The sequence below is a fragment of the Nerophis lumbriciformis genome, linkage group LG26, assembly GCF_033978685.3.
Source record: "Nerophis lumbriciformis linkage group LG26, RoL_Nlum_v2.1, whole genome shotgun sequence".
NCBI lineage: Eukaryota > Metazoa > Chordata > Actinopteri > Syngnathiformes > Syngnathidae > Nerophis > Nerophis lumbriciformis.
The window spans coordinates 2,342,484-2,367,500 of NC_084573.2; the positions used below are offsets into that span (position 1 = coordinate 2,342,484).

General features: G+C 33.1%; 2 protein-coding genes across 3 annotated transcripts in view; both read left to right on the forward strand.

The window, feature by feature from the left end:
- The window catches only part of scfd1 (sec1 family domain containing 1), a 53,783-nt gene extending 42,225 nt beyond the window's left edge, over nt 1–11,558 (forward strand). The window contains exons 20-25 of the mRNA XM_061987669.2: nt 2,942–2,995; nt 3,115–3,167; nt 3,233–3,266; nt 3,322–3,387; nt 3,586–3,654; nt 11,462–11,558. Coding sequence (XP_061843653.1) covers nt 2,942–2,995; nt 3,115–3,167; nt 3,233–3,266; nt 3,322–3,387; nt 3,586–3,654; nt 11,462–11,485 — 300 coding nt within the window. The 3' untranslated portion in view covers nt 11,486–11,558. The remainder of the gene's footprint in view (nt 1–2,941; nt 2,996–3,114; nt 3,168–3,232; nt 3,267–3,321; nt 3,388–3,585; nt 3,655–11,461) is intronic.
- Nucleotides 11,559–11,699: 141 nt separating this feature from the next.
- coch (coagulation factor C homolog, cochlin (Limulus polyphemus)) overlaps nt 11,700–25,017 on the forward strand; it is a 22,860-nt gene continuing 9,542 nt past the window's right edge. Inside the window, exons 1-9 of one of the 2 annotated variants that reach the window (XM_061987670.2) lie at nt 11,700–12,175; nt 12,309–12,339; nt 12,441–12,470; nt 19,363–19,395; nt 19,473–19,629; nt 19,708–19,841; nt 22,955–23,035; nt 23,176–23,235; nt 23,365–23,512. In XM_061987670.2, coding sequence (XP_061843654.1) covers nt 12,449–12,470; nt 19,363–19,395; nt 19,473–19,629; nt 19,708–19,841; nt 22,955–23,035; nt 23,176–23,235; nt 23,365–23,512 — 635 coding nt within the window. In that variant the 5' untranslated portion in view covers nt 11,700–12,175; nt 12,309–12,339; nt 12,441–12,448. Of the gene's footprint in view, nt 12,471–19,362; nt 19,396–19,472; nt 19,630–19,707; nt 19,842–22,954; nt 23,036–23,175; nt 23,236–23,364; nt 23,513–25,017 lie in introns of both variants that reach the window. The other variant, XM_061987671.2, reaches the window with a different exon arrangement.

Genomic DNA, 25,017 nt, shown 5'->3' on the forward strand with positions numbered 1-25,017 from the left:
TATTAGGGTACCTTTGGATAAAAATTAATAATAATGTCATTACATATATATATATATATATATATATATATATATATATATATATATATATATATATATATATATATATGTATATATATATATATATATATATATATATATATGCATTTATATATATATATTTTTTCATTTATATTTTAATGTTTTGTTTTGTTTGATCATTTTGTTTATTTAATTTGATTAGAAATGTATTTAAATTCATTGTATTATTGTTTTCTTCCGTTTAGTAATTAGTTAAACAATTTTAATCTAATTCATTTTTGTTTAATATTTTATTTTGTAATTTATTTATTCTTATTTTAAATGAATTTAATTTGAGTTTTTTTTAATTCATTTTGTAATTTTATAAAAATGTGTATTTTATTTTATCCTCGTCTTAGAGTTTTTAATCATTTTTATTTCATATTGTCTGTATTTATTTTGTAATTGAATTTATTGAAATGATTTACTTTGTATTTTATTTAATTGTTTGGTAATTGTTTTTTCAAACAAACTTATTATATTTGATATTTTTTGATATTTTATTTATTTTGTAATTGTATTTATTCTTAAAAGTTTTAATTTAATTTACCTTATTTTAAATACATTTCATTTTGTTTTTTTTAATTCATTTAGTAAATTTATAATTGTTTTTATTTTATTTCATCCTCGTCTTAGTATTTTTAATCATTTTTATTTAATATTGCATGTATTTATTTTGTCATTTTATATATTGAAATAATTTTTTGGTATTTTATTGTTTAATTGTTTTTTCAATCAAAATTATTTTATTTGATATTGTATTTGTTATGTAATTGTATTGAATTTAACTGACCTTATTTTAAATGAATTTTATTTTGTTGTTTTATTTGTAATTTTATAAATTTTGTAATTTTATTTTATCCTCGTCTCAGTATTTTTTAGTCATTATTTAATATTGCATGTGTTTATTTTTTCATTCTATTTATTGAAAATATATTTTTTTGTATTTTATTTAATTGTTGGGCAGTTGTTGTTTTTTTAATGAAAATTATTTTATTTGATATTTTATTCATTTTGTAATTGTATTTATTCTTAAACGTTTTGATTTAATTTACCTTATTTTAAATTCTTTAAATTTATTTTTTTTAATTCATTTTGTAATGTTATACATTTAGTTATTTTATTTTACCCTAGTCTTAGTATTTTGAATCATTTTTATTTAATATTGCGTGTATTTATTTTGTAATTTTTATTTATTGAAATTATGTTTTTTGTATTTTATATAATTGTGTGGTAATTGTTTTTTTTTTTCAATCAAATATTGTATTTGATATTTAATTTATTTTGTAATTGTATTTATTCTTTAAAGTTTTAATTTAATTTACCTTATTTTATATTAATTAAATTTAGTTTTTTTTAATTCATTTTGTAATTTTATACATTTTTATACATTTATTTATTTATTTATTTTTTAAATTTTATTTTACCCTAGTCTTAGTATTTTTAATAATTTTTATTTAATATTGCGTGTATTTATTTTGTAATTTTTATTTATTTAAATTATTTTTTTGTATTTTATTTAATTGTGTGGTAATTGTTTGGGTTTTTTTTCAATCAAAAATATTTTATTTTATTTATTTTTTAATTGTATTTAAAGTTTTTATTTAATTTGCCTTATTTTAAATTAATTACATCTAGTTTTTTTTATTCATGTTGTAATTTTATACATTCTTTTATTTTTATTTATACTCGTCTTAGTATTTTTAATCATTTTCATTCAATATTGCATGTGTTTATTTTTTCATTTTATTTATTGAAAATATATTTTTTTGTATTTTATTTAATTGTTGGGCAGTTGTTGTTTTTTTAATGAAAATTATTTTATTTGATATTTTATTTATTTTGTAATTGTATTTATTCTTAAACGTTTTAATTTAATTTACCTTATTTTAAATTCTTTAAATTTATTTTTTTTTAATTCATTTTGTAACGTTATACATTTAGTTATTTTATTTTACCCTAGTCTTAGTATTTTTTATCATTTTTATTTAATATTGCGTGTATTTATTTTGTAATTTTTATTTATTGAAATTATGTTTTTTGTATTTTATATAATTGTGTGGTAATTGTTTTTTTTTTTCAATCAAATATTGTATTTGATATTTAATTTATTTTGTAATTGTATTTATTCTTTAAAGTTTTAATTTAATTTACCTTATTTTATATTAATTAAATTTAGTTTTTTTTAATTCATTTTGTAATTTTATACATTTTTATACATTTATTTATTTATTTATTTTTTTAATTTTATTTTACCCTAGTCTTAGTATTTTTAATAATTTTTATTTAATATTGCGTGTATTTATTTTGTAATTTTTATTGATTTAAATTATTTTTTTGTATTTTATTTAATTGTGTGGTAATTGTTTGGTTTTTTCTTCAATCAAAAATATTTTATTTTATATTTTTTTAATTTTTTTATTGTGTTTAAAGTTTTCATTTAATTTGCCTTATTTTAAATTAATTACATCTAGTTTTTTTTATTCATGTTGTAATTTTATACATTATTTTATTTTAGTTTATCCTCGTCTTTGTATTTTTAATCATTTTCATTTAATATTGCATGTATTTATTTAGTGATTTTATTTATTGAAATTATTTTTTTGTATTTATTTAACTCTTTTTTTGTTGTTTTTTTCCAATCAAAATTATTTTGTTTGATATTTTTGGATATTTTATTCATTTTGTAATTGATTTTTAGAATTTAAATTTTTATAAAAAATTAACTTGATACATTTTGTACTATTTTTAAAAAAATATTCAAAAGTGTATTTGTTTGTTTTCTTCATTGTGTCTGGGTGCGTTTGATTCGATCACCCTACTCTTCTTCAAGTCACACGTTGTGCATTATTCTTCATGAGAACCTTTGCTCCACTTCCAGAACCTTCCCGTCACCCGGACCCTGGACAACCTGATGGAGATGAAGTCCCACGCTGTGAGTTTGAACAAAGACGCCCTGTGTGACTTCCTGTCCACGTGTCATGTGACCCGCTGTGACTTCCTGTCCGCCTGCTAATGTCCACGTGTCATGTGACCCGCTGGGTCCTCTTCCAGGAAACAGACGACTATCGCTACTTTGACCCCAAGATGCTGCGAGGCAGCGAGAGGTTAGAACGCTTCCTGTCCCGCTGTGATGTCACAGCATGTGACTCGCCTCTTTTCTCCTCCTCAGCTCCGTTCCCAGAAACAAGAACCCGTTCCAGGAGGTCAGGTGATTATTGATTATGGATTGTGTCCACGTCTTACACCTTCTTCCTGCAGGCCATTGTGTTTGTGGTGGGAGGAGGAAACTACATCGAGTACCAGAACCTAGTTGACTACTCTAAAGTACGACTTTCACTATAGCTAGTACACACCGCCTGCGTGTCTGCTAACACTACTCTGTGTGTGTGTGTGTGTGTGTTTGTGTGTGTGTGTGTGTGTGTGTGTGTGTGTGTGTGTGTGTGTGTGTGTGTGTGTGTGTGTGTGTGTGTGTGTGTGTGTGTGTGTGTGTGTGTGTGTGTGTGTGTGTGTGTTTGTGTGCAGTCCAAACAGGGCAAGAAGATCATTTATGGCTGCAGTGAACTCTTCAATGCCGCTCAGTTCATCAAACAAGTCAGTTCATCGTACTTTAGCACTTTAGCACCTTTTCTACCTAAAAATAACACATTTTGATATCTTGCAAGTATGCCAACTGTTTTCATGTTGACGTTAGCATGCTTAGGTTTTTGTTTTTTTATTTTAATTTTAAATTTATTTTTTTCACCTTTTTTTCACTTTTTTTTCATGCTAAGGTTTTATGATAACACTTTAGCGCGTTTTCTACGTTTCAACCTAAAAAAAAACATCTTGCAAGTATGCCAACTATTTTCATGTTGGCGTTAGCATGCTAAGGTTTTTATTTATTTATTTTTTTTATTTGTATTTTTTTTTTCACCTTTTTTTTTTTTTTTCCACTTTTTTTTCATGCTAAGGTTTAATGATAACACATTAGCGCGTTTTCTACGTTTCAACCTAAAAAACATCTTGCAAGTATGCCAACTGTTTTCATGTTGACGTTAGCATGCTAAGGTTTTTTATTTTTTTATTTTAATTTTAATTTTATTTTTTCACCTTTTTTTTTTTTTTCACCTTTTTTTCATGCTAAGGTTTTATGATAACACTTTAGCGCGTTTTCTACGTTTCAACCTAAAAAACATCTTGCAAGTATGCCAACTTTTTTTGTGTTGACGTTAGCATGCTAAGGTTTTTTATTTTTTTATTTTAATTTTAATTTTATTTTTTCACCTTTTTTTTTTTTTTTTCCCCACTTTTTTTCATGCTAAGATTTTATGATAACACTTTAGCGCGTTTTCTACGTTTCAACCTAAAAAAAACATCTTGCAAGTATGCCAACTGTTTTCATGTTGGCGTTAGCATGCTAAGGTTTTTATTTATTTATTTATTTTTATTTTTAATTTTTTTTTTCACTTTTTTTTCATGCTAAGGTTTTATGATAACACTTTAGCGCGTTTTCTACGTTTCAACCTAAAAAAAACATCTTGCAAGTATGCCAACTGTTTTCATGTTGACGTTAGCATGCTAAGGTTTTTTATTTTTTTATTTTAATTTTAATTTTATTTTTTCACCTTTTTTTATTTGTATTTTTTCACTTTTTTTTTCATGCTAAGGTCTTATGATAACACTTTAGCGCGTTTTCTACGTTTCAGCCTAAAAAACATCTTGCAAGTATGCCAACTGTTTTCATGTTGACATTAGCATGCTAAGGTTTTTATTTATTTATTTTTTTTATTTGTTTTTTTTTTTCATCTTTTTTTTTTTTCCCCCACTTTTTTTTCATGCTAAGGTTTTATGATAACACTTTAGCGCGTTTTCTACGTTTCAACCTAAAAAAAAACATCTTGCAAGTATGCCAACTGTTTTCATGTTGGCGTTAGCATGCTAAGGTTTTTATTTATTTATTTTTTTTATTTGTAGTTTTTTTTTTCACCTTTTTTTTTTTTTTCACTTTTTTTTCATGCTAAGGTTTTATGATAACACTTTAGCGCGTTTTCTACGTTTCAACCTATAAAAAAACATCTTGCAAGTATGCCAACTGTTTTCATGTTGGCGTTAGCATGCTAAGGTTTTTATTTATTTATTTTTTTTATTTGTAGTTTTTTTTCACCTTTTTTTTTTTTTTCACTTTTTTTTCATGCTAAGGTTTTATGATAACACTTTAGCGCGTTTTCTACGTTTCAACCTAAAAAAAAAACTTCTTGCAAGTATGCCAGCTGTTTTCATGTTGGCGTTAGCATGCTAAGGTTTTTATTTATGTATTTTTTTATTTGTATTTTTTTTTTTTCACCTTTTTTTTTTTTCCACTTTTTTTCATGCTAAGGTTTTATGATAACACTTTAGCGTGTTTTCTACATTTCAACCTAAAAAAAACCATCTTGCAAGTATGCCAACTGTTTTCATGTTGGCGTTAGCATGCTAAGGTTTTTTTTTTTTTTTTTTTTTTTTTATTTGTATTTTTTTTTTCACCTTTTTTTTTTTTTCACTTTTTTTTCATGCTAAGGTTTTATGATAACACTTTAGCGTGTTTTCTACATTTCAACCTAAAAAAAAACATCTTGCAAGTATGCCAACTGTTTTCATGTTGGCGTTAGCATGCTAAGGTTTTTATTTTATTTATTTTTTTATTTGTATTTTTTTTTCACCTTTTTTTTTTTCCACTTTTTTTCATGCTAAGGTTTTATGATAACACTTTAGCGCGTTTTCTACGTTTCAACCTAAAAAACATCTTGCAAGTATGCCAACTGTTTTCATGTTGACGTTAGCATGCTAAGGTTTTTTTTTTTTTTTTTTTTTTTTTTAATTTTTTTTTTTCACCTTTTTTTTTTTCACTTTTTTTCTTGCTAAGGTTTTATGATAACACTTAAGCGCGTTTTGTACGTTTCAACCTAAAAAAACATCTTGCAAGTATGCCAACTGTTTTCATATTGACGTTAGCATGCTAAGGTTTTTATTTATTTATTTATTTATTTTTCCACCTTTTTTTTTTTAACCTTTTTTTTTCATGCTAATGTTTTATGATAATACTTTAGCGCGTTTTCTACGTTTCAACCTAAAAAAAAAACATCTTGCAAGTATGCCAACTGTTTTCATGTTGGCGTTAGCATGCTAAGGTTTTTATTTATTTTATTTTTTTATTTGTATTTTTTTTTTTCACTTTTTTTTTCCCCACTTTTTTTCATGCTAAGGTTTTATGATAACACTTTAGCGTGTTTTCTACATTTCAACCTAAAAAAAACATCTTGCAAGTATGCCAACTGTTTTCATGTTGGCGTTAGCATGCTAAGGTTTTTATTTATTTATTTATTTTTATTTATTTATTTTTTCACCTTTTTTTTTTTTCACTTTTTTTTCATGCTAAGGTTTTATGATAACACTTTAGCGTGTTTTCTACATTTCAACCTAAAAAAAACCATCTTGCAAGTATGCCAACTGTTTTCATGTTGACGTTAGCGTGCTAAGGTTTTTTCTTTTTTTTCTTTTAATTTAAATTTTAATTTTTCACCTTTTTTTTTTTTTTTTTTCACTTTTTTTTCATGCTAAGGTTTTATGATAACACTTTAGCGCGTTTTCTACGTTTCAGCCTAAAAAAACATCTTGCAAGTATGCCAACTGTTTTCATGTTGACGTTAGCATGCTAAGGTTTTTTATTTTTGTATTTTAATTTTAATTTTATATTTTCACCTTTTTTTTTTTTTTTCACTTTTTTTCATGCTAAAGTTTTATGATAACACTTTAGCGCGTTTTCTACGTTTCAACCTAAAAAAAACATCTTGCAAGTATGCCAACTGTTTTCATGTTGGCGTTAGCATGCTAAGGTTTTAATTTTTTTAATTTTTTTATTTGTAGTTTTTTTTTCACCTTTTTTTTTTTTTCACTTTTTTTTCATGCTAAGGTTTTATGATAACACTTTAGCGCGTTTTCTACGTTTCAACCTAAAAAAAAAACATCTTGCAAGTATGCCAGCTGTTTTCATGTTGGCGTTAGCATGCTAAGGTTTTTATTTATTTTATTTTTTTATTTGTATTTTTTTTTTTCACCTTTTTTTTTTTTTCACTTTTTTTCATGCTAAGGTTTTATGATAACACTTTAGCGCGTTTTCTACATTTCAACCTAAAAAAAAACATCTTGCAAGTATGCCAACTGTTTTCATGTTGGCGTTAGCATGCTAAGGTTTTTATTTTTTTTATTTTTTTATTTGTATTTTTTTTTTCACCTTTGTTTTTTTTTTCCACTTTTTTTTCATGCTAAGGTTTTATGATAACACTTTAGCGCGTTTTCTACGTTTCAACCTAAAACAAAACATCTTGCAAGTATGCCAACTGTTTTCATGTTGATGTTAGCATGCTAAGGTTTTTATTTTTTTATTTTAATTTAAAAAAAAAATTTCACCTTTTTTTCACTTTTTTTTCATGCTAAGGTTTTATGATAACACTTTAGCGTGTTTTCTACATTTCAACCTAAAAAAAAACATCTTGCAAGTATGCCAACTGTTTTCATGTTGACGTTAGCATGCTAAGGTTTTTATTTTTATTTTTATTTTTTTTGTATTTTTTTTTTCACCTTTTTTTTTTCCACTTTTTTTTCATGCTAAGGTTTTATGATAACACTTTAGCGCGTTTTCTACGTTTCAACCTAAAAAACATCTTGCAAGTATGCCAACTGTTTTCATGTTGACATTAGCATGTTAAGGTTTTTATTTATTTTTTATTTTTTTTTATTTATTTTTTTCCACCTTTTTTTTTCCCACTTTTTTTTCATGCTAAGGTTTTATGATAACACTTTAGCGCGTTTTCTACGTTTCAACCTAAAAAAAAACATCTTGCAAGTATGCCAACTGTTTTCATGTTGGCGTTAGCATGCTAAGGTTTTTATTTTTTTTATTTTTTTATTTGTATTTTTTTTTTCACCTTTTTTTTTTTTCACTTTTTTTTCATGCTAAGGTTTTATGATAACACTTTAGCGCGTTTTCTACGTTTCAACCTAAAAAAAACATCTTGCAAGTATGCCAACTGTTTTCATGTTGACGTTAGCATGCTAAGGTTTTTTTTAATTAATTTTTTTCACCTTTTTTTCATGCTAAGGTTTTATGATAACACTTTAGCGCGTTTTCTACGTTTCAACCTAAAAAACATCTTGCAAGTATGCCAACTGTTTTCATGTTGACGTTAGCATGCTAAGGTTTTTTATTTTTTTATTTTAATTTTTATTTTATTTTTTCACCTTTTTTTTTTTTTTTTTTCACTTTTTTTCATGCTAAGGTTTTATGATAACACTTTAGCGCGTTTTCTACGTTTCAACCTAAAAAAAAACATCTTGCAAGTATGCCAACTGTTTTCATGTTGACGTTAGCATGCTAAGGTTTTTTATTTTTTTATTTTAATTTTAATTTTATTTTTTCACCTTTTTTTTTTTTTTTTCACTTTTTTTCATGCTAAGGTTTTATGATAACACTTTAGCGCGTTTTCTACGTTTCAACCTAAAAAAAAAAACATCTTGCAAGTATGCCAACTGTTTTCATGTTGGCGTTAGCATGCTAAGGTTTTTATTTATTTATTTTTATTTTTATTTTTTTTTTCACCTTTTTTTTTTTTCACTTTTTTTTCATGCTAAGGTTTTATGATAACACTTTAGCGCGTTTTCTACGTTTCAACCTAAAAAAACATCTTGCAAGTATGCCAACTGTTTTCATGTTGACGTTAGCATGCTAAGGTTTTTTTATAAAAAAAATTCACCTTTTTTTTCATGCTAAGGTTTTATGATAACACTTTAGCGCATTTTCTACGTTTCAACCTAAAAAACCGTCTCGCAAGTATGCCAACTGTTTTCATGTTAGTGTGTCGATGTTAGCATGCTAAAGTTTTATGCTCACATTTTAGCAAGTTTCAAGCTAAAAATCCCACATTTTGATACATGGCGCCATCTTGCAAGTATGCCAACTGTTTTCATGTTGACGTTAGCATGCTAAGGTTTTTTCTTTTTTTTCTTTTAATTTTAATTTTATTTTTTCACCTTTTTTTTCTTTTTTTTCTTTTTTCACTTTTTTTCATGCTAAGGTTTTATGATAACACTTGAGCGCGTTTTCTACGTTTCAACCTATAAAAAAACATCTTGCAAGTATGCCAACTGTTTTCATGTTGGCGTTAGCATGCTAAGGTTTTTATTTATTTACTTTTTTTCACCTTTTTTTTTTTTTCACTTTTTTTCATGCTAAGGTTTTATGATAACACTTTAGCGCGTTTGCTACGTTTCAACCTAAAAACATCTTGCAAGTATGCCAACTGTTTTCATGTTGACGTTAGCATGCTAAGGTTTTTTTATAAAAAAAATGTCACCTTTTTTTTCATGCTAAAGTTTTATGATAACACTTTAGCGCGTTTTCTATGTTTCAACCTAAAAAACCATCTTGCAAGTATGCCAACTGTTTTTGTGTTGACGTTAGCATGCTAATGTTTTTATTTTTTTATTTTAATTTTAATACATTTTTTATTTTATTTTTTCACTCTTTTTTCATGCTAAGGTTTTATGATAATACTTTAGCGTGTTTTCTACATTTCAACCTAAAAAAAACATCTTGCAAGTATGCCAACTGTTTTCATGTTGGCGTTAGCATGCTAAGGTTTTTATTTATTTTATTTGTATTTTTTTTTTTCCACTTTTTTTTCATGCTAAGGTTTTATAATAACACTTTAGCGCTTTTTCTACGTTTCAACCTAAAAAACATCTTGCAAGTATGCCAACTGTTTTCATGTTGACGTTAGCATGCTAAGGTTTTTTTTAATTAATTTTTTTCACCTTTTTTTTCATGCTAAAGTTTTATGATAACACTTTAGCGCGTTTTCTACGTTTCAACCTAAAAAACCGTCTTGCAAGTATGCCAACTGTTTTCATGTTAGCGTGTTGATGTTAGCATGCTAAAGTTTTATGCTCACATTTTAGCACGTTTCAACCTAAAAATCCCACATTTTGATACCTGGCGCCATCTTGCAAGTATGCCAACTGTTTTTGTGTTGGCGTGTTGACGTTAGCATGCGAAGGTTTTATGATAACACTTTAGCGTGTTTTCTACATTTCAACCTAAAAAAAACATCGTGCAAGTATGCCAACTGTTTTCATGTTGGCGTTAGCATGCTAAGGTTTTTATTTTTTTTATTTTTTTTTATTTGTATTTTTTTTTTTTCACTTTTTTTTCATGCTAATGTTTTATAATAACACTTTAGCGCGTTTTCTACGTTTCAACCTAAAAAACATCTTGCAAGTATGCCAACTGTTTTCATGTTGACGTTAGCATGCTAAGGTTTTTTTTAATTAATTTTTTTCACCTTTTTTTTCATGCTAAAGTTTTATGATAACACTTTAGCGCGTTTTCTACGTTTCAACCTAAAAAACCGTCTCGCAAGTATGCCAACTGTTTTCATGTTAGCGTGTTGATGTTAGCATGCTAAAGTTTTATGCTCACATTTTAGCAAGTTTCAACCTAAAAATCACACATTTTGATACCTGCCGCAATCTTGCAAGTATGCCAACTGTTTTCATGTTGACGTTAGCATGCTAAGGTTTTTATTTTATTTATTTTTTTATTTGTATTTTTTTTTCACCTTTCTTTTTTTTTTCTTTTTTTTTCATGCTAAGGTTTTATAATAACACTTTAGTGCGTTTTCTACGTTTCAACCTAAAAAAACATCTTGCAAGTATGCCAACTGTTTTCATGTTGGCGTTAGCATGCTAAGGTTTTTTTTATCAATTTTTTTCACCTTTTTTTTCATGCTAAAGTTTTATGATAACACTTTAGCGCGTTTTCTACGTTTCAACCTAAAAAACCGTCTCGCAAGTATGCCAACTGTTTTCATGTTAGCGTGTTGATGTTAGCATGCTAAAGTTTTACGCTCACATTTTCGCAAGTTTCAACCTAAAAATCCCACATTTTGATACCTGGCGCCATCTTGCAAGTATGCCAACTGTTTTTGTGTTGGCGTGTTGACGTTAGCATGCGAAGGTTTTATGATAACACTTTAGCGCGTTTTCTACGTTTCAACCTAAAAAACATTTTACGTTAGCATGCTAACGTTTTATGCGAGCATTTTTGCTACTTTTATTCGTATAAAACCGAAAATCGCGGTTTCCGACACTGGGCGCCATCTTAGAAGTATGTTGACATGCTAACGTTAACATACTAATGCTTTATGCTAGCATTTTAGCACTTTTGGTGTCATTTCAACCTAAAATTCATGGATATTGAGACTTTAAACGTACTATAACAATGCTGTGTGTGTGTGTGTGTGTGTGTGTGTGTGTGTGTGTGTGTGTGTGTGTGTGTGTGTGTGTGTGTGTGTGTGTGTGTGTGTGTGTGTGTGTGTGTTGACAGCTGTCACAGCTGGGCCAAAAGTGAGGCGGACCCTCAAGAAGAAGAATGGCGGTCCTTTTGTGTATACTGTCAACGTGAATAAAATGACTCAACGCACTGACTTCCTGTTGTTTTTGTCTTCAGACACGCCCCCCCCTGTCTAAAAAAGCACTACTGTGGGCGGGGCTACGTCCGGCGCTCGCTCGGGCTGCCCGATGTGACGGCGGCGTGCGGCGGCGACCACGTGAGCGTCCGGCATGTGCTCGCTAATCCCCGCTCGGTGTCCCCGCTGTAATTGTGACCCGGTCACCCCGCCGCTGAAATAACGAGGCAGGTCACATGACCCCGCCGCGCCACGCTGCCAAAAAAGCCCACGTAAAGCAGACGCTGGTCAGGTGACTAGGAGGTGTGAGGTGTTTGATGCCCCGCCCACTTCTTGTTCTTTCAGTCCCAGATGAAGATGGGGAATAATGTGGGCGGGGCCTGGTGTAGATTTTTGCTCAGTTTAGTCGTTTTAGTGGCCAAAAAATTAGGGACGGGCCCCCCCGGCGCCGGGTGGGCGTGGCCTGGTGCCCGTCCTCGTCACAGTCTCCGGTCACCGGGCTGAATTCCTGCGCGTCCACCTGCTGCTGCTGCCAGGTCACGTGACACGGCCAAGCTCCGCCCACGGCGTGTCCTCAAAAAGCAGGTCAAGAGCGGAAAGAGGAAGAATTCTGGAAGCGGCATGCAAATGAGGTCAGTGGGCGGGGTCACAAGTGTCCAATGATGTGGTGTTCCTCCGTCAAGCTCCGCCCACAGTGTGTGTGTGCGCGCGCTTACTTAAAGGCTGCAGTCGGCCGCTCTTCATCCTCACCTTCTTCATCCTCAGGTGTGTTGGTCCACTTCTGTTGTTGTCAAAGGTGAGTTGGACGTGACTTCCTGCGTGCTGATTGGCTGCTTGATTAACACAGCACATTAGCATAGTAGGCTCCGCCCACTCTGATCATTTCTTTACTTTCAGGTGCAGAAATGTGTCTGCTTCTTCTCACGGGTACGTTCTACTCTGTTCTATTATGTCTACTGCCTTCTAGGCTGTTCTATAGTCTACCTTAGACTCCTACTTTGTATGTTTCTATTCTACTACTTTCTATTGTGTTCTACTGTATAGTTTTCTGTTCTACTGCCTTAGGACTGTGTCCTATAGTGTTCTATTCTATTGTGTTCTACTGTATAGTTTTCTGTTCTACTGCCTTAAGATTGTGTCCTATAGTGTTCTATTCGATTGTGTTCTACTGTATAGTTTTTCTGTTCTACTGCCCTAAGACTGTGTTCTATAGGGATCGTTGTGTTCTATTCTATTGTGTTCTACTGTATAGTTTTCTGTTCTACTGCCCTAAGACTGTGTCCTATAGTGTTTTATTCTATTGTGTTCTACTGTGTAGTTTTTCTGTTCTACTGCCTTAAGACTGTGTTCTATAGGGATTGTTGTGTTCTATTCTATTGTGTTCTACTGTATAGTTTTCAGTTCTACTGCCCTAAGACGGTGTCCTATAGGGATCTTTGTGTACTATTCTATTGTTCTACTGTATAGTTTTCTGTTCTACTGCCCTAAGACTGTGTCCTGTAGGGATCTTTGTGTTCTACTGTATAGTTTTCTACTGTATATTCTGTTCTACTGCCTTAATACTGTGTCCTATAGGGATCGTTGTGTTCTATTCTATTGTGTTCTACTGTATAGTTTTCTGTTCTACTGCCCTAAGACTGTGTGCTATAGTGTTCTATTCTATTGTGTTCTATTCTATTGTGTGCTACTGTATAGTTTTCTGTTCTACTGCCCAAAGACTGTGTCCTATAGGGACCTTTGTGTACTATTCTATTGTGTTCTACTGTATAGTGTTCTGTTTTACTGCCCTAAGACTGTGTCCTATAGGGATCTTTGTCTCCTACTGTATAGTTTTCTGTTCTACTGCCCTAAGACTGTGTCCTATAGGGATCTTTGTGTTCTATTCTATTGTGTTCTACTGTATAGTTTTCTGTTCTACTGCCTTAAGACTGTGTCCTATAGTGTTCTATTCTATTGTGTTCTATTCTATTGTGTTCTACTGTATAGTTTTTCTGTTCTACTGCCTTAAGACTGTGTTCTATAGGGACCGTTGTGTTCTATTCGATTGTGTTCTACTGTATAGTTTTCTGTTCTACTGCCCTAAGACTGTGTCCTATAGTGTTCTATTCTATTGTGTTCTACTGTATAGTTTTTCTGTTCTACTGCCTTAAGACTGTGTCCTATAGGGATTGTTGTGTTCTATTCTATTGTGTTCTACTGTATAGTTTTCTGTTCTACTGCCCTAAGACTGTGTCCTATAGTGTTTTATTCTATTTTGTTCTACTGTGTAGTTTTTCTGTTCTACTGCCTTAAGACTGTGTCCTATAGGGATTGTTGTGTTCTATTCTATTGTGTTCTACTGTATAGTTTTCTGTTCTACTGCCCTAAGACTGTGTCCTATAGTGTTTTATTCTATTGTGTTCTACTGTGTAGTTTTCTGTTCTACTGCCCTAAGACTGTGTCCTATAGGGATCGTTGTGTACTATTCTATTGTGTTCTACTGTATAGTTTTCTGTTCTACTGCCCTAAGACTGTGTCCTATAGTGTTTTATTCTATTGTGTTCTACTGTGTAGTTTTTCTGTTCTACTGCCTTAAGACTGTGTCCTATAGGGATTGTTGTGTTCTATTCTATTGTGTTCTACTGTATAGTTTTCTGTTCTACTGCCCTAAGACTGTGTCCTATAGGGATCTTTGTTTACTATTCTATTCAACTGTATAGTTTTATGTTCTACTGCCCTAAGACTGTGTCCTATAGGGATCTTTGTGTTCTACTGTATAGTTTTCTACTGTATATTCTGTTCTACTGCCTTAAGACTGTGTCCTATAGGGATCGTTGTGTTCTATTCTATTGTGTTCTACTGTATAGTTTTCTGTTCTACTGCCCTAAGACTGTGTCCTATAGTGTTCTATTCTATTGTGTTCTTTTCTATTGTGTGCTATTGTATAGTTTTCTGTTCTACTGCCCAAAGACTGTGTCCTATAGGGACCTTTGTGTACTATTCTATTGTGTTCTACTGTATAGTGTTCTGTTTTACTGCCCTAAGACTGTGTCCTATAGGGATCTTTGTGTTCTACTGTATAGTTTTCTGTTCTACTGCCCTAAGACTGTGTCCTATAGGGATCTTTGTGTTCTATTCTATTGTGTTCTACTGTATGTTTTTTTGTGCTACTGCCTTAAGACTGTGTCCTATAGGGATATTTGTGTTCTATTGTGTTCTATTCTATTGTGTTCTACTGTATAGTTTTCTGCTTTACTGCCTTATATTGTATTCAATAGTGTTCTATGCTATGGTGTGACACTGTATAGTTTTATTCTACTGCCTTCTATTGTGGTCTATAGTCTACCTTAGTCTTCTACTTTCTACTACCGTCTGTTGTGTTCTGTTGTATTGTGTTCTACTGTATAGTTTTCTTTCTACTGCCTTAAGACTGTGTCCTATAGGGATCTTTGTGTTCTTTTCTATTGTGTTCCACTGTATAGTTTTCTATTCTACTGCCTTAAGACTGTGTCCTATAGGAATCTTTTTGTCCTATTATATTGTGTTCTACTGTATAGTTTTCTGTTTTACTGCCTTATACTGTGTCCGATAGTGTTCTATTCTATGGTGTGACACTGTATAGTTTTAGTCTACTGCCTTCTATTGTGTTCTATGGCCTACCTTAGTCTTCTACTTTGTATGTTTCTTTTCTACTACCTTCTGTTGTGTTCTATTGTATTGTGTTCTACTGTTTAGTTTTCTGTTCTACTGCCTTAAGACTGTCCTATAGGGATCTTTGTGTTCTATTCTATTGTGTTCTACTGTATAGTTTTCTATTCTACTGCCTTAAGACTGTATCCTATAGGGATCTTTTTGTCCTATTCTATTGTGTTCTACTGTGTAGTTTTCTGTTTTACTGCCTTATATTGTGTCCGATAGTGTTCTATTCTATGGTGTGACACTGTATAGTTTTAGTCTACTGCCTTCTATTGAGTTCTATGGCCTACCTTAGTCTCCTACTTTGTATGTTTCTTTTCTACTACTTTCTGTTGTATACTATTCTATTGTTCTACTGTATAGTTTTCTGTTCTACTGCCTTAAGACTGTGTCCTATAGGGATCATTGTGTTCTATTCTATTGTGTTCTATTGTGTTCTATTGTATAGTTTTCTGTGTCTACAGCCTTAAGACTGTGTCCTATAGGGATCTTTGTGTTCTATTCTATTGTGTTCTACTGTATATTTTTCTGTTCTACTGCCTTATTCTGTGTCCTATAGGGATCTTTGTGTTGTATTCTATTGTGTTCTACTGTATAGTTTTCTGTCTACTGCCTTAAGACTGTGTCCTATAGGGATCTTTGTGTTCGATGCTATTGTGTTCTACTGTATAGTTTTCTGTTCTACTGCCTTAAGACTGTGTCCTATAGGGATCTTTGTGTTCTATTCTATTGTGTTCTACTGTATAGTTTTCTGTTCTACTGCCTTATACTGTGTCCTATAGGGATCTTTGTGTTCTATTCTATGGTGTTACACTGTATAGTTTTGTATTCTACAGCCTTCCTCTATTGTGTTCTGTAATGTTCTTTAGTGTTCTACTGTGTTGTACCGTATAGTTTTATGTTCTCCGCCTTCCACTTATTGTGTCTTATAGTGTTCTTTAGTGTTCTATTTTAATGTGTTCTACTGTATATTTTCTATGCTACTGCTTTCTATTGTGTCCTATAGTTGTCTTTGGTGTTCTGTTCTATTGCATTATATTGTGTTCTACTATATAGTGTTCTGTTCTATTGCATTATATTGTGTTCTACTATATAGTTTTCTGTTCTACTCTCTTCTATTGTGTCCTAGTATGTTCTGTAATGTCAAATTCTATTGTGTTCTACTGTATAGTTTTCTGTTTTACTGCCTTATACTGTGTCCTTTGTGTTCTATTCTATGGTGTTACATTGTATAGTTTTCTATTCTACTGCCGTATATTGTGTTCTTCAGGGTTCTAGTCTATTATACTATGTTGTGCTGTTTAGTTTTGTATTCTACAGCCTTCTTCTATTGTGTTCTGTAATGGTCTTTAGTGTTCTATTGGTGTTGCACCGTATAGTTTTCTGTTCTCTGCCTTCCTCTATTGTGTCCTATAGGTTCTTTAGTGTTCTTTTTTTAAGGTGTTCTACTGTATGTTTTTATGCTACTGCTTTCTATTGTGTCCTATAGTTGTCTTTAGTCTTTAGTTCTGTTCTATTGCATTATATTGTGTTCTACTGTATAGTTTTCTGTTCTACTCTCTTCTATTGTGTCCTCGTATGTTCTTTAGTGTCCAAATCTATTGTGTTCTACTGTATAGTTTTCAGTTCTACTGCCTTATACTGATTGTGTCCTGTTCCTAATGTTATATATTCTATTGTGTTCTACTGTATAGTTTTCTATTCTACTGCCTTCTGTTGTTTTCTGTAGTGTTCTATTTTATTGAGTTCTACCCTATAGGTTTATGTTCGACTCCCTTATACGGTGTCTTCTTATAGTGTACTTTATTGTTGTATATTTCTAGTGTTCTAGTGTATATTTTTCTATTCCACTCCCTTCTATTGTGTTCTTTAGTGTTCTATTGTGTTCTACTGTATCATTTTATATTATATCATAGTGTTCTTAGTGTTGTATTCTATTGTGTTTTGTATTGTATTTTGTTGTTGTCTTCTATCTTGTTTTAGTGTGTGTTCTATTGTGACCTATTGTGTTCTATTTTATTATGTTGTGTTGTGTTCCATTGTAATATTTTTTGTGTTCTATTGTGCTGTGTGCTATTGTGTTGTTCTACCCCATTCTATTGTTTTATTGTGTACTATTCTATCCTAACCTATTGTGTTGTGTTGTATCCTATTATATTGTTTTATTGTGTTTTATTCTATCCTATTCCATCCTAATCTATTGTGTTGTATTGTGTTCTATTCTATCTTACTCTATCGTAATCTATTGTGTTGTTGTATCGTATTATATTGTGTTGCACTGTGTTGTGTTCCATCGTATTCTATCGTGTAGTGTGGTCTACTGTATTGTATTATGTATTGTGTTGTGTTGTATTGTATTGTGTTGTATTGTTTTCTATTGAACTGTTGTATAATGTGTTGTATTCTATTGTGTTCTATTGTACTTTGTTGTATGGTATGTTGTATTGTGTTCTATCGTGTAGTGTGATCTATTGCATTTTATTGTGTATTGTGTTGTATTGTATTCTATTGTGTATTATGCTGTATTGTATTGTGTGTTGTGTTGTGTTATATTCTATTGTATTGTGTTGTATTATATTGTGTTGTGATCTATCTTGTTGTATTGTGCTGTACTGCATTCTGTTGAACTGTGTTGTATGGCGTGTTGTATTGTATTTAACTGTATTGTATGGTGTTTTGCGTTGTATTGTATTCTATTTAACTGTATTGTATGGTATTTTGTGTTGTACTCTATTCTACTAAACTTTATTGCATGGTGTTTTGGGTTGTATCCTATTGTGTTCTATTGTACTGTATTGTATAGTGTGCTGTGTTGTATTCTATTGAACTGTATTGTATGGTGTGTTGTATTCTATTGTGCTGTGTTGTGTTGTGTTCTATTGCATTGTGTTGTATGGTGTGTTCTATTGCACTGTATTGTGTGGTGTGTTGTATTGTGTTCTATTGCACTGTATAGTATTGTGTTCTCTCGAACAGTATCGTATGGTGTGTTGTATTTTATTGTACTGCATTGTATGGTGTGTTCTGTTCTATTGCACTGTATTGTATGTTGTGTTGTCTTGTATTCTATTGCATCGTGTTGTATGGTGTGTTCTGTAGCACTTTATTGTATGTTGTGTTGTTATCTATTGTGCTATGTTATATGGTGTGTTGTTGTATTCTATTGCACTGTCTTATATAGTGTGTTGTATTGTGCTCTATTGTACTGTGTTCTATGGTGTGCTTTGTTGTATTCTATTGTGCTGTATTGTATGGTGTGTTGTGTTGTATTCTATTGCACTGTATTATATAGTGTGTTGTATTGTGTTCTATGGTGTGTTGTATTATAGTGTGCTGTATTGTATGGTTTGTTGTGTTGTATTCTATTGTGTTGTATGGTGTATTCTATTGTGCTATGTTGTATGGTGTGTTGTTGTATTCTATTGCACTGTATTATATATTGTGTTGTATTGTACTGTGTTCTATGGTGTGCTGTGTTGTATTCTGTTGTGCTGTATTGTATGGTGGGTTGTGTTGTATTCCATTGCATTGCATTGCATGGTGTATTCTATTGTGTTTTGTTGTACTGTATTGTATGCTGTGTTGTGTTGTATTCTATTGTGCTATGTTGTATGGTGTGTTGTTGTATTCTATTGCACTGTATTATATAGTGTGTTGTATTGTACTGTGTTCTGTGGTGTGCTGTGTTGTATTCTGTTGTGCTGTATTGTATGGTGTGTTGTGTTGTATCCTATTGTATTACATTGTATGGTGTATTCTATTGTGTTTTATTGTACTGTATTGTATGGTGTGTTGTGTTGTATTCTATTGCATTACATTGTATGGTGTATTCTATTGTATTGTATTCTATTGTACTGTGGTGTGTTGTATTGTGTTCTATTGTACTGTGTTGTATGGTGTGTTGTATTGTGTTCAATTGTTCTGTGTTGTATGGTGTGTTGTATTCTATTGTACTGTGGTGTGTTGTATTGTGTTCTATTGTGCTGTGTTGTATTGTGTTCTATTGTACTGTGTTGTATGGTGTGTTGTATTGTGTTCTATTGTGGTGTGTTGTATTCTATTATACTGTGGTGTGTTGTGTTGTGTTGTATTGTGTTGTATTGTGTTGCATAGTGATAGTTGAGCAGGTGTGTGTGTGTTTCAGGAGTGTACCTGCTGGTGTGGTCATGTTGCTCAGGTGTGTAACAACAACAACACTATTGCTTTTTCAATGGCCAGTGGCTGTTTCCATGACGACCACTTTCTTCTCCTTAGCAACACAACCACTGAGGTGTGAGAGCAGAGGGGCGGACCTGGCCCAGGACGCCACACTCGTCCACTGTCCGTCACACTGTGGCCAGCGCAGGCTGTCCGTCTTTGGAACGCACGTCTACGCCGCCATCTCATCCCTCTGTGGCGCCGCGCTGCACAGGTAACCCGACCTTTGACCTTGGAGGCAGCACGTGGTCACTTCCTGTACCACGAGGTCAAATTCTTTGTGTGCGTGCAGCGGCGCCGTGGGCGTGTCGGGGGGCGTGGTCAAGGTGGAGAGGTTGCCTGGGCAACAGCCCTACGCCGCCTCCTACGCCAACGGCATCCAATCACAGGCCTTGTCCCGGTGGAGCTCCTCCTTCACGGTCAGCGGTAGGTCAGAGGTCACGCCTTCTTACACCTGAGAGACCACCTGTCACATGTTGGTCACGTGTTCATATGTTGTTAACGTGTTGGTCACATGTTCACGTGTTGTTCACGTGTTGTTCACGTGTTGGTCACATGTTCATATGTTGTTCACGTGTTGGTCACATGTTGTTCACGTGTTTGTTCACATGTTGTTCACGTGTTGGTCACATGTTGTTCACGTGTTGGTCACATGTTGTTCACGTGTTGGTCACATGTTCATATGTTGTTCACGTGTTGGTCACATGTTCTTCACGTGTTGTTCACATGTTGTTCACGTGTTGGTCACATATTCACATGTTGTTCACATGTTGGTCACATGTTCATATGTTGTTCACGTGTTGGTCACATGTTCACGTGTTTGTTCACATGTTGTTCACGTGTTGGTCACATGTTCATATGTTGTTCACGTGTTGGTCACATGTTCTTCACGTGTTGGTCACATTTTCACATGTTCACATGTTGTTCACGTGTTGGTCACATATTCACATGTTGTTCACGTGTTGGTCACATGTTCATATGTTGTTCACGTGTTGGTCACATGTTGTTCACGTGTTGGTCACATGTTCACATGTTGTTTAAATGTTGGTCACATGTTCACATGTTGTTCACGTGTTGGTCACATGTTCACATGTTGTTCACATGTTGTTCACATGTTCACGTGTTGGTCACATGTTCACATGTTGTTCACGTGTTGGTCACATGTTGTTCACGTGTTGGTCACATGTTCACATGTTCACGTGTTGTCACATATTCACGTTGTTCACGTGTTGGTCACATGTTCATATGTTGTTCACGTGTTGGTCACATGTTGTTCACGTGTTGGTCACATGTTGGTCACATGTTCACATGTTGTTCACGTGTTGGTCACATGTTAACATGTTAGTCACATCTTGTGCACGTGTTGGTCACATGTTCATATGTTGTTCACATGTTGGTCACATGTTCACATCTTGTTCACATGTTGGTCACATGTTCATATGTTGTTCACGTGTTGGTCACATGTTCGCATGTTGTTCACGTGTTGGTCACATGTTGACATGTTGTTCACGTGTTGGTCACATGTTGGTCACATGTTCATATGTTGTTCACATGTTGTTCATGTGTTGGTCACATGTTGGTCACATGTTCACATGTTCACGTGTTGGTCACATGTTGGTCACATGTTCATATGTTGGTCACATGTTGTTCATGTGTTGGTCACATGTTCACGTGTTGGTCACATGTTCACATGTTGTTCACGTGTTGGTCACATGTTCACGTGTTGGTCACATGTTCACATGTTGGTCACATGTTGTTCACATGTTCACATGTTGGTCACATGTTCACATGTTGTTCACGTGTTGGTCACATGTTGTTCACGTGTTGGTACCATGTTGTTCACGTGTTGGTCACATGTTCACATGTTGTTCACGTGTTGGTCACATGTTGTTCACGTGTTGGTCACATGTTCACATGTTGTTCACGTGTTGGTCACATGTTGACATGTTGTTCACGTGTTGGTCACATGTTGGTCACATGTTCATATGTTGTTCACATGTTGTTCATGTGTTGGTCACATGTTGGTCACATGTTCACATGTTCACGTGTTGGTCACATGTTGGTCACATGTTCATATGTTGGTCACATGTTCATGTGTTGGTCACATGTTCACGTGTTGGTCACATGTTCACATGTTGTTCACGTGTTGGTCACATGTTCACGTGTTGGTCACATGTTCACATGTTGTTCATGTGTTGGTCACATGTTGTTCACATGTTCACATGTTGGTCACATGTTCACATGTTGGTCACATGTTGTTCATGTGTTGGTCACATGTTGGTCACATGTTCACATGTTGGTCACATGTTCACATGTTGGTCCAAGTTGTTCGTGTGTTGTCACATGTTGGTCACATGTTCACATGTTGGTCACATGTTCACATGTTGGTCCAAGTTGTTCATGTGTAGGTTACATGTTCACATGTTGGTCACATGTTTTTTTACATGTTAGGTCACATGTTAGTTAACATGTTCACATGTTGGTAACATGTTAGGTCACATGTTGATCACATGTTAGTTCACATGTTAGTCACATGTTAGTTAACATGTTCACATATTGGTCACATGTTAGTTAACATGTTCACATGTTAGTTAACATGTTCACATGTTGATCACATGTTAGTTAACATGTTCACATGTTGGTCACATGTTAGTTAACATGTTCACATGTTGGTGACATGTTAGTTAACATGTGTTCACATGTTGGTCACATGTTAGTTAACATGTTCACATGTTGGTCACATGTTAGTTAACATGTTCACATGTTGGTCACATGTTAGTTAACATGTTCACATGTTAGTTAACATGTGAACATGTTGGTCACATGTTAGTTAACGTGTTCCCATGTTAGTTAACATGTTCACATGTTGGTCACATGTTAGTTAACGTGTTCACATGTTGGTCACATGTTAGTTAACGTGTTCACATGTTGGTCACATGTTAGTTAACATGTTCACATGTTGGTCACATGTTAGTTAACGTGTTCACATGTTGGTCACATGTTAGTTAACGTGTTCACATGTTGGTCACATGTTAGTTAACATGTTCACATGTTGGTCACATGTTAGTTAACATGTTCACATGTTGGTCACATGTTAGTTAACGTGTTCACATGTTGGTCACATGTTTTTTACAAGTCAGAATCAGAATAGTTTTTATTGCCATTGTTTGAGAAGGGGTTCACAAACTATGAATTTTTCTTGGTGTTGGTCATTTGTTGGTGACATGTTTTTCATATGTTGGTCACATGTTTTTCATATGTTGGTCACATGTTTTTCATATGTTGGTCACATGTTTTTCATATGTTGGTGACATGTTTTTCATATGTTGGTCACATGTTTTTCATATGTTGGTGACATGTTTTTCATATGTTGGTGACATGTTTTTCATATGTTGGTCACATGTTTTTCATATGTTGGTCACATGTTTTTCATATGTTGGTCACATGTTTTTCATATGTTGGTCACATGTTTTTCATATGTTGGTCACATGTTTTTCATATGTTGGTGACATGTTTTTCATATGTTTGCTTTGTGTCAGAGCATGTTGAGCAGCCTTCCCACGTCATCACGCCTCAACACATCGTCAGTGACACCAATGCTGCTGCCACCAAACTGCCAGGTGACCACCACCATGCCTTTTTCTTCACCTCAAACTATACACCACTCTCTGTCTCTCTGTGTGTGTGTGTGTGTGTGTGTGTGTGTGTGTGTGTGTGTGTGTGTGTGTGTGTGTGTGTGTGTGTGTGTGTGTGTGTGTAGCAGCCAAGAAGGCGTTGAAGAAGTTGTCCGTAAAGAAAGTTTTTCGAGGAGGAAATAAAGGTGTGTGTGTGTTCATTATTAACAATCATGTTTGGTCACATGACCTCTGTTAAACAACTGTGTGTGTGTGTGTGTGTGTGTGTGTGTGTGTGTGTGTGTGTGTGTGTGTGTGTGTGTGTGTGTGTGCAGACTGTCAAATGGACATCGCCATGGTGATAGACAGCAGCAGCAACATTGGTCAGAGACGTTTCAACCTCCAGAAAAAGTTTGTCAGCAAACTTGCAGTCATGTTGAAAGTTGGACCATCTGGACCACATGTTGGCCTCGTGCAGACCAGGTCTCACACACACTTTTAACACTCACACACACACACACACATTTAACACACACACACACACTTAACACACACACATTTAACACTCACACACACACACATTTAACACACACACACACTTAACACACACACACACATTTAACACACACACACACACTTAACACACACACATTTAACACTCACACACACACACATTTAACACACACACACACTTAACACACACACACACATTTAACACACACACACACTTAACACACACACATTTGACAAACACAAATTTAACACACACACACACACATTTAACACACACATTGAACACACACACACACACTTAACACACACATACATTTAACAAACACACAAATTTAACATACACACACTTTTAACACACGCACACATTGAACACACAGAAACACACATTTAACAAACACACAAATTTAACACACACACACACACATTTAACACACACACACACACATTTAACAAACACACAAATTTAACACACACACATTTAACACGTGCACACATTGAACACACACATATTTAACACACACACACTTAACACACACACACACACACACATTTAACAAACACACACATTTAACACACACACACATTTAACACACACACACACACATTTAACACACACACACATTTAACAAACACACAAATTTAACACACACACATTTAACACATGCACACATTGAACACAAACATATTTAACACACAAACACTTAACACACTCACACACACATTTAACAAACACACACATTTAACACACACACATCTAACAAACACACACACTTAAAACACACACACACATTTGACAAACACACAAATTTAACACACACACATTTAACACATACACACATTTAACAAACACATAAATTTAACACACACACATTTAACAAACACACACACACTTAACAGAAAACACACACATTTGACAAACACACACATTTAACACGCACACATTTAACACACACACATTTAACAAACACACACATTTAACACACACATATTTAACAGACACATATTTAACACACACACACACACACTTAACACACACACACACACATTTAACAAACACTCACATTTAACACACACACACATTTAACACACACACACACACATTTAACACACACACACATTTAACAAACACACAAATTTAACACACACACATTTAACACATGCACACATTGAACACAAACATATTTAACACACAAACACTTAACACACTCACACACACATTTAACAAACACACACATTTAACACACACACATCTAACAAACACACACACTTAAAACACACACACACATTTGACAAACACACAAATTTAACACACACACATTTAACACATACACACATTTAACAAACACATAAATTTAACACACACACATTTAACAAACACACACACACTTAACAGAAAACACACACATTTGACAAACACACACATTTAACACGCACACATTTAACACACACACATTTAACAAACACACACATTTAAC